Source organism: Cajanus cajan, chromosome 10 (assembly GCF_000230855.2).
Source record: "Cajanus cajan strain Asha chromosome 10, NIPB_CcT2T_4, whole genome shotgun sequence".
NCBI classification, from domain to species: domain Eukaryota; kingdom Viridiplantae; phylum Streptophyta; class Magnoliopsida; order Fabales; family Fabaceae; genus Cajanus; species Cajanus cajan.
Window position 1 is genome coordinate 36,089,993 of NC_138526.1, and position 11,275 is coordinate 36,101,267.

Sequence of the window (11,275 nt, forward strand, 5' to 3'; positions counted from 1 at the left end):
TATATATTCAATTATAAATAAATATTAAGTTATTGGTCAAGTAACTATTAAACACAAGCTATCTCATAACAACTCCTGATGAGGTTCTACTTGAAGAAGCCTCAAAAAATGCCTTCAAATTCTTCTCGGATCCTTGGAAGCAATGCAAGGACTAGAAACTCCAAGAAGAACAGGTGTGACCAAGCTTTATCCTAGCTAAGTCTGGATAGAAGAAACGGTAGCCTAACTCTACAAGGAGAGGAGCTCAAGTAGGGTAGAGTTTAGGCTAGAGAGACTTTCAGATGGAGAGAGTTCTAAGTGAAGAATTCTCATTCAAATGATTTCCAAAAGTGTTACAAACTTCGGCCAAGATGAATTTATAGGAAAAATTAGGTTAAAGGTTATCCGTGGGTTGGCCTAAGGTTAAGTGAAACCATGGTATGGTTTACTTAACCTTAGGCGCCAAAATTTGAATTCAAAAATTCAAATTTTGGTGCCAACCGGTCACCATCCCATGTGTACTCATTTCTGATGTAATTTGGCATCCATTTGAGTTACATTTCGGTCACACCATTTTTGCATGTGTGCACATGGCCGAAATGCATACCAAATGTTATGCTAATTACATGCAAATGATGAAGCACATGCAAACCTAAATTAACCCTAAATTCAAATGACCATGAAATGAAATCCTAGTCTAAGTGGCCGAAATACAAGGCCCAAAATACAATACAAGCCCTAAGGCCCAAACCTACACTACTCCTATTCTACTTGGGCTTGAGTCAAAGCCCAACTAAAAAGTGTGATGGGCTTTCCTTGAGCATGAGCCCACTCTTCTTGAATCCTCTTTGCTATAGCCCTAGTAGTTGGGCCCTTGACCCATGAGCCTCCTCCATCAACTCCAAATAGATACCACCATCTCTAGCATGGAACCACCAAAACATCTAACTTGTCCTTTGAAGTCTGACCTAATCTTATCCCATTCCCATTATAATATGATCACAATCAAACAATAAAGGAAATGTGGGTAAACTTGAAATCAAGAAATCAATATATAATTTAGAAGTAATAAATTAACTATATTAGCAACTTAATCAACATAACTCTCAACTCAACCACATACCAACATATCAACTCAATATACAATTTCACAACTTACTTGCATACCAACTTAATAACTTTTCAAAATATTAATTCAGCATATAAACAACACAACTTATCAATAACTCGATAACATAACAACTAAACAATATATCAACTTACAACATAATACAACTTAGCAACATATTAACTTAAACAACATTGTAACATAATGTACCATCACACATTTCAACTAAGATTTCTTACAACAAGATGAACAGTCTAAGTGGTTTGACTCTACCAAACCAATTTAACAATGCAAGCTTTTTGGGTTTACTTGATCAACAATAAATTTGGATATCAATCCACAACACAACATAATTTATCAAATTTTGTCACTTAGACTAGGAAAGTCAAGTATCTTTGTCAAGAATAGAACAATTTGGGTGTGAGTCTACCACAGGCTTATCTTGCATAACTAAGCCTATATGAAATTAGCTCGTTGACTACCTTCCAAATATTGCACACTTCAAGTACTTAGTTAGAGATTTTGGTCCACAACCTAATACTTTACTCAATTGGTTGCTTCTATACCAGTATACGGTATTAACTAAGGACTTAAAAAAGAATCAACATTCCATTTCAAGAGAAAACTATATGCTCAAGAAGAGTTTTTCAATAATTGGGCTCTCAAAGCACCACAACATATATATACATAATAGGATATTCAACTTTTAAAATATATCTCATCTAGTTCTAAGTTCACAACACAACTTGACACAATATGCATCATGTATATTACAACATAACTCAACACATCTTGCCTGAAGCACTTCACAACACAGTTCAATCATCATGCATCACACACAACTACATACTTTATAGCTCATCACAACTCAATATCTTACAACTTTATACAACAATTTACTTTTAACAAACAACTAAATTCCTCATCATAGCTCATCATAGACTATCATCCTATCAATTAGATTCAATCATCATCAACCTTCATGTAATTCCCTAACACAATAAGATACAACTTAGAGTATTACAAATTTTCACATGAAACAAGCGCTTCAAGCTATGAATAAGGTGTTTTGAGCAATTGAAATTCACTCCAAGCACCTTCACGACTTGCTTTGAGCGAGCTCAAATAGAAAGCATCCTTGAGGGGAGTGCTCAGCTCGCTCAAGCGAGTGATGCTCACTCTAAACCACCAAAATTTGCCTTAAGTGCCTACATTGAGTGCTTTGAGCGAGCCAAGTTAGGGAAAACCTCTAAAATGGTTGCACCAACTCACTCTAAGTGAGTGATTTCTTGCTCTAAGCCACCAAAATTTACTCTAAGCGTTCACACTGAACACTTTAAGTGAGTAAAGTTAGAGGCTACCCTTGAGATGTCTCACATGCTCACTTAAGTAACCCTATGGACGCTTTGAGAGAGTAAACCTAGAAAACTATGCATACCTCAAGGATAGATTCAACAACCTAAAACAATTCCACTCAATAACTCAAAATTCTTACTTCCAATACCATACATTCAACATATAACTCAGATTTCAACGCATATACAACATAAACAACTTAGAATCATCATAAGGGACAACATATAACCACATAAAGATGTAAGATTATCAATTTATTTTCATTCTACCAAGAACAACTAAAAACCAAGAACACCATACTTTACTTCTTCGAAAATTCAACCATCACATGTCACCAATGGGCAAATTTGGAGCACCACCAATTTGATTTCCCTACAACAACTAATCTAGAGGAATGACTCTACCAAAACCTTTTGGGAAATAAAAATTAGTTCTTCACCAATATCTATTGGCATATCTGGAAACTTAGGAATGACCTCATATTTAACAACAAAGATTGGTCCTCATGACTCTAGAACATGATAAAATCATCCCTACCCAACTATACATTCAACATTCCCTATCATCACTTCAAACAGACAATGTCAAACTGTTAAATGGCACCCACCTTAAGGAATTTTTGTAAAACTTAACACTAAATGTTAACACACATGGTAATTTGAGGAAAGTTGGCTATGGTGGTATTCTTTAGAACTCAACTAGCTAGTGGCTCAAAGGGTTCATGGGAGCTTGTGGTATTAATTCTTCACTTGCGGCTGAACTACATACTATCTACAATGTGTTAAAGATAATTCAACAAAATGGCTATATATTTCATATGTAAGTTTGATTATGAGAATATTATTAGATTAATTACAATGGTGTAAATGAAAACCATTCTCATGCACCCTTTGTTGAAGCAATCTAATCACTTATGGATTAGGATTGGAAAATCCTCCTCCAATACATTTTTCAAGAAGGGAACTCTTGCACAAAATAATTGATAAATAAAGGAATTGTGGAAGATCACTTTCTAAAAATCATTATATCATATCCAACAAATTTATATTTTTTGTTATTTGGTGATGCTATAGGAACAATTGCTATCATGGAACATTAGTCTCTATGTTATTTTGTTTATATTTTTCTAGTGATATAAAAAACCACTTAACTTTTATAAATATAGCATGAACTACATATTATACATAATTGTTTGAGTTAATTGAATTTTTTTAATTCCTTATCTAATGTTAATCTTTTATTTCATTTATAATGTTAATTCAGTTTAAAATTAATAAATTACAATCTTATTTAATAAAAAATTATTTTTTAATAAATTAATGATATAATTTATTATTTAATATATTTTTATACAATAAATATAAACCTACAATAAAAACATATTAAATAATCAAATTTATATTTAATAGATGAAAAAATGTAGTAAAAACTTAAATTGAAAGAATATATATAATCTATTATTTAATATATTTTTATACAATAAATATAAACATACAATCAATTTTTTAAATTATTTTTTAATTATATTTTCTCTTTTTAAATACACTAATAATGTTATATTATCCATTATAATATTATAAAATTTTAATTATTTATTGCATAAAAAATATATTAAATAATATATTCACTAATATTTTATTATATTTTATGTTTTTAGTATATTTTTCATTTAATAAATTTATATTTATTATTTAATATGCTTTTTATTCAATAAATATAAATATACAATAAATTAATATATTAAATAATATATATACGCTAATATTATACTATATTATTCATTTTTTGTTACAATTTATTTTGTATTGACTTATTGTATAAAAGATATATTAAATAATAAATTATATAATTAATTTATTAAAAACAATTATTTTTATTAAAGAAATTTATTATTTATTAATTTTAAACTAGATTAACATTAAATATAGAATTAAAAAATAATTAACAAAATAGTTAAGTTATATATAATAATTAACTAAATTAATAATTGTTCAAATTATACTTATGAAAAGTTAAGTAGTTTGATAATGGTCTGAATGGTGAGTTTTTATAAGGAAAGTTATTAGTTTTAATCTTTAAAAGGTCTATTTTATTTATTTTCTAAATAAATTTTATATCTTCTTGTTATGTCATTGTCATGTCATTTGTTTGTGTCAATATTTTAATGTCATTTTATCGATTTATGTAAATTGTCATACCATTAATTCATGTCAATATTAATGTTATATCATCTTTTATTTGACAAAAGAGACTAAAATTACATAATTTAAAAATTTAAAGTATTGGAATTGTGTAATTAAAAAAAAAAAAAGAGATCAAAATTGTAGATCAAAGATTATTGGGAGACCAAAAGTACAATTTTGACTATTTTTTTATTATTAAGACTTTATTGAGCTTAATGTATGTTATTGTTGTATTTTAGAGATATTTCAATAGGTTCAAAGTCTCATGTTGATGTTGTACATATTGTCCATCTTTACAATTAATTATGAACCATGAACCATCTTTCAATAAAAATCTTATATAATCACAAATATTATTAGTTTGAGACGTATGATATCACTATCTTCAAAAACTTATTGGTATCCTAAAATATATCAAATTCTTTATAATAATAATTGGATTAGTAGAATTAACAAGTTTAGGGTTATATTAACTGAATTGTTATATTTCATATAAAATATTATTTTCTCAAATCAACCAAGACTAAGTCAATTGATCAAGAGAATAAATTTAAAACAACTAAAAATAAAAGGCAAAATCAAAAGGATAAAATGAAACTCACTCTAAAAGATTAAACCAACGAAACTAAATTAAGTAAAATACTAAATTAATTTATAAATATTTTAAACCTGAATAAATAAATACATTAAACATTTTAAAATATCATTCAAAATATGCATAGAATATGTGGGGGATAAATTTGAAGCATTGGTGGTGTGAGAAATATTTGTTTGTAAAAGAAAATAAAGAAATGGGAACAAGTGGAAAGGAAACAAAGGACGTTGAAAAGTGTGTGTGGAAGAAAGAGCGGTCAGCGTAGAAAAGAAAACGTGTTTTTCTCTGTCGACATTAACAAACAGACATTTTTCATTTCGTCATCACAATATCTTTCTGATTTTCTTGTCCTCCTTTTATTTCTACATTTTTCATTTTTCTCTTTTCTCCAAAATCACCTTTCATGTGGATGCCCCTATAATATTATTCCTGCTACCTACAACATGCAAAACAATGGTTTTTTCATTTCATGTTATCCGAAAATTTGTGCAATGTCCACTGTGATTTTGTGAAAAAACAAATGGTAGGATTAAAAAAAGGATTGGTTTTTTTTTTTTTTTTTTTTTGGATAATCATAACATTAGTATGAAGTATTTATCTATTGTTAGAAATGATGATTAATTTTTGTTCCTAACATGAAGGATATTTTATGAAATTGGATGGGCTTTCTTGCGTACAGCATGTTGGACTGTTGGGTTTATGTTAGACTTTTGTACACTCTCCCTGTTTGCTAAATACATTCCTCTTTTCCTTTTATAACTATATTAACTTTTATTATCAAAAGGCTAAATACCTATTTTGTCCCTTATAATCTTTTTTTGTTTCAATGTAGTCTCGCTTTTATTTTTGGTCTCAATTTGGTCCCAAACTAATTAACGGAGTTAACTATTGGCCACGTGGATGTCACCTAGATGCATGTGAATGCCACGTGGATGAAATTTTTTTAAAAAACACCTGGAACCAGAACGGCCCGTTCTGAAACCAGAACGGGCCGTTCTGGATGCGCTTTTAGTGTGTTAATTTTGTATCGGAAACGGACCGTTCCAAATGCAAAATTTACACACCAAGAGTACACCAGAACGGCCCGTTCTAAAACTGAGAATAGAATATTATTTATTAATTTTATTAAAAAATGTAATAATTTTGAAAAATATTTTTTTATGGTAAAATTTTTAAAATTACTTATTTTTATAAAATACAATTGCCTTATAAATAGAGTAATAACTTTTTATTTTTCTCTTTCTATCTGAAGAAATATTTAAGTGTCACTTTATAATTTTTTGTAACTTATTATATTAGATATAACAACATAATTAAAATATAATTAATAATGTCATTTCATCATTTACTGTATAGTGTCATTTCATTGACAATATAGTGTCATTTCATCCTTTACTGTATAGTGTCAATTTGGTAGTAAGTGGTTCATCCTTTAGTGATACATTGCATTGTCCTTAATAATACATTATATAGTCTAACTGTTTAGCAATTGAAGTTATCAATTTTCATTGACAATATTACCAAATTTAGTGTTTGAAATGCTTTGTACCTTGGGTCTTTTTCCTTCCATGATTCACAACCGTGAACTATAATCATTGATCGTTTATGTTTAGCACTCTGGAACCAGAACGGCCCCAGAACGGGCCGTTCTAGTTGCACTTTTAGTGTGTTAATTTTGCACCTGGAACGGGCCGTTCCGGATGCAAAATTAACACACCAAAAGTGCAACCAGAACAGCCCGTTCTGGTTCCAGGTGTTTTAAAAAAAATGTCATCCACGTGACATCCACCTATGCATCCACATAACATCCACGTGACATCCACCCATGCAACAGTTAACTCCGTTAAAGAAATTTGGACGGAAATCCCACATTGAAACCAATTAATTTATTAGGGACTAAATTGAAACCAATTAATTAGTTTGGGACCAAATTGAGACAAAAAATAAAAATAGGACTACATTGAAACAAAAAAAGATTATAAGGGACCAAAATAAGTATTTAGCCTTATCAAAAACACACTTCATAACAAAATTATCCTTTATATTAAAATATAAAAATATAAAAATTCTATTTTTTATACTCAACTTTATTTTTCTCTAAACGATTATTTGTTTTTTATTTTTCTCCTTTTTTTAATAAAAGAATATTACCTTAATTTTATTGTATCCTTCGCCATCAACGTATACGTTGTATTCAATGTCCACATTTTAGTCCCTATCATTTTTTTTTCCAAAGAGAGCACATAAAAAAAAACAAAATTTTATAGGGACTAAAAATAATAATATGTAATAAGAAATAAAATAAATTAACAAAGGCCATAATAAAAAAAAATTGAATTTTACAAAAATGATTTTAAAAATATAATTTTACAAGAATCAAAACAAAACAAAACAAAAATACCTGCAATCAATACTATTGAAAGTCACACCATAATCCGGCCCACAAAGATGACTTGTGTTCCAAAGAAAACGTTCTGAACTGTAGTTAGGTGCCTCCATATGAATTCTCTTCTTTTGACTTGGGCATCATTTGAAAACTTCTAGGCTAGTGTAGCAACAAAGATTAATTTCACCTAATGTGATGAGTGTGTCTCAATTTCCCCAACACGTGAGAAAAAAATTTAAGGAATATAAGTTATTCTGTGTCAACCAGAACAACCTTATATGGTTTGACTCAGTTTCACAACCTCCTTCAGCAAATGACTAACGGACTTCTTTACTTCATCAGGCACTACCAGCTGGGGGTGCACTGACTCTAAAGCATACAAAGTAATAACCTTCATTACTGTCATTAAATCCAAATTATTGGTGTCACAATGCCATACACTTTGATTAGCAAACTTGCATGATTGTTGCAATGAGCATCTACTGCAAACCTGATGGAAAAATAAAATGTAGATAACACAGGTATATTTTTCGTGTATAAATAAAGGGCAAAGAATATACCATTGATTTAATCCCTCAAGTATCATTCTCTCGTATTTAATCCCAAAAGTAATAAAATTATATAAATAGTCCCTAAAGTATTGTATATCCATCGATTTAGTCACTGAGTTGGTATATTTCACTAACATTTGGAGACTAATGGATGGATTTTGCACTACTTGAAGGACTATTTTTATTTTTATAATTTCTAATACTTCAGGGATTTTTTCATATAATTTTCGTACTTTAAGGACCAGTTGAGACGAGAGAGAGAGAGTTTTAGAGATGAAACTGAGAGTATTTAAAGGACAAAACTTCAATATGGTTTTTTTAAGTGTTCTTAATTTTGTTCTTTGATCAAAATGGGAGTTTAACCTTTGTGTCCAATATTGACTTATAATACAAACCTTTATTATACGGAAACTCTAATTCTGATTTAAGAACACTTAAAAACACTTAACAAAATATATTTAGCTTTTGTCCACAAATATATTAGAAAACATAGTGAAAGTACAATTGGTGCATGCTATGCCTTACAGTGTTTTCTGGAACTTCAAAAAACTTTCGCAGTCTTTTAGCAGGGAAGACAACACTTCTGACGGTGTTGGGGCAACCAAATACAGCCACTTGCTTCAGGGCACTTCCCGATAGCCATCTATCAATCCAATTTCATGCTAGAAATAACTAATTTGGGGAAAACTCTAAAAGATAAGCACTAGGAAAAAGAAATAAAAAATTTACCATGCTGCCAATCCAATTTCCAAACATATGACGTTACCAAGTTATATAAAGGGAAATGTAAATTGAGTCACTTGCAACTTTGCATACACAATGTCAACCATTAAGCTCACTAACATATTCTACTATCCACAAGCCATCAAATATGGAAAATGAACTCAGTCCTCAAACAAGATATCAGTCATCTTTTCCACACAACAATAAAATATTACCAAAATATTTGATAGTTAAAACCATTTTCTTGTGTTTGGAAGATCATATTAAACTGTTATTTCTGTTTTATATTCCCAAACATAACACATATCAATCCATGTAAAACCAATTAAAGCACAGGACCTTCAATAACTAACAAGATCTTAGCACTATATGCCCAATTATTACTACTATCAGGGAAACAACTCTTACGCTCAGTTATTTGGTTCCTAGGCAGTATCGGTTCTGGTCTCCTGCTCAGAAGAAAAAAGAAGAAATTTGCAAATTATTTACACCCTAATCCAAGAGGGAACTCATACTCCTTTTTGTAATCACTCGATCAACGGTGATTTTTATCATCTATACTCAAACAAAACAAAATGCACTTCATTGCAAATACACTTCAAGAGAAAACGTCTGCTAAAGGCCTCAAGCACAAGTGTTAAAGTAATTATCAAAAAGTGAAACCGCATTTGCATAAATATAAATTGAGGAATGCTTGCATACATTATATGTAACACTCTCTCTAATGAGTCTCTTTCATTATGACCAACAAAAATTTGTAATTTTCAATAAACTTCAATCAATAATAGAGAGTACTCAAAAAAGGAGTAAACACCCATTTTGATTCCAAATTTAGAAGACAATGAGCTTGTTTGGATATAAGCTATACACACTTTTGAGGACTTATCTACCGAAAATAAAGAGTATATCCTAGTAGAAAAACTCTCAAAAGTACTTCTAAGTTTGTATCCAATCAGGTTCAATTTCATATAAGTATATGAAACTACGAAATTGTAATATAAGTTTCAAAAGTGCAAATTGACAATCACATTGATCCAAAACTCAAAAAATCTTGTAACTAAAGTGATAATATTGATATACATGTACCAAAGTGACAATGAGTAGTAAAATTCAAGTACCCATTTGAGGAGACATATCACATTCCTAATTTCAAAGACTAATATGATAATATCATTCAAATTCAGAGACCAAAGTGGGTTTTTCCTCATTAAAAAAAGGGTAAGAGAGTGTTAGTATATATAAAAAAAAGAGTTCATTGACATAATAATCTTACTTGGCGATTTCTCGATTATCTCTTGCGAATTTGTGTGCAGCAAACTTGATATAGCCGAGGGCGAAGAAATTGGTGAACCAAGCAGGGTCGAAGCTTTTCATGCCGTTGGCGAAATTGGCGTCGTTAAAATAGCCCTTCTCGTGCAAGAACTGCGCAAACGTAAGCATATCGGGTGAAAGCTTTTTAACAGCCACGTTTTCTTTTGGCTTGGGTTGGTGATTGGTGAACACGGCGAATAAGGTTCTCACGGGAGTTTTCTCTTTGAAGGTCCTTATGTCTTGCTCTAACTGCCTCAGGTTGTTGCTCAGTTCTGTTGCGCTTTCTGGCGATGGTTCTTCGTCGGAGGGGGTTTTCTCCGAGAGGCCCACGGCTTCGGTGAAGAGGGCGTGGAGGGGCTGCTTCTTGGTGGGCCGGGTTTGGGGGTCTGGGCCTGATGGGGCTTTGGGTTGGGATGCGGTGGGCCTGTGAGGGGTTTTGAGTTTGAGGTTGAGGAGGGAATGGGTGCGGCGAGAGAAGAGGGTACTGAGGATAGCCATGGAGAGTGGAAGTAGAAGCACAGAATGGGAGAGAAAGGGAGGGTTTAAGCTTAGTTTACAGGGTTTTAGATGAAATTGGTGGCATCAACATCTCATCAATTATAAAATTATTAAGCCCATTTACTTGAATTTAATACATTTTTTTTTGTGAGTTCTAACAATTTTAACATATTATTTATCGATTGATAAGTAAATAGGAATTATTTTTAATTTTATTTAAATTATTTAAAATTATTTTTTTTTATTAGAGGCTGCTTAGATTTATCTTTAATTGTTTGTTCTTCGCTTGAGTGACAACCCACTCATCACATACTCACTTATTGAGTATAGTCACCTATCGATTGTCGTTGTCGCGACGAATATGATGTAGGTGAGGTAGAAGCTGTGCTCGCAAACAATGAGGTGGTGGTGGCTAAAAACAATGGTGAGTTTGGCACATGTGATGTAAGGAGTTAGGCCACAGGCCCTCTTGATGATGACATGGGGTTCTTATACAAGTTTAGAAGATGTTGATAGCAAAGTCCAATAGGGTTTCAGTGAAGGAAAAGGAAGATAAAAGAATCTCATTCATGTAGCTTCCTCACC

General features: G+C 31.0%; 1 protein-coding gene across 1 annotated transcript; it reads right to left on the reverse strand.

Moving 5' to 3' along the window:
• Positions 1-7,543: 7,543 nt before the first annotated feature.
• On the reverse strand, positions 7,544-10,787 carry LOC109789696 (craniofacial development protein). Its single transcript, XM_020348726.3, has 3 exons — positions 10,155-10,787; positions 8,684-8,801; positions 7,544-8,097 (listed from the first exon to the last, which is right to left on the reverse strand). The coding sequence occupies exons 1-3, from the start codon at positions 10,688-10,690 to the stop codon at positions 7,882-7,884; spliced, it is 870 nt and encodes a 289-aa protein (XP_020204315.1). The 5' UTR covers positions 10,691-10,787; the 3' UTR covers positions 7,544-7,881.
• Between the last annotated feature and the right edge of the window lie 488 nt (positions 10,788-11,275).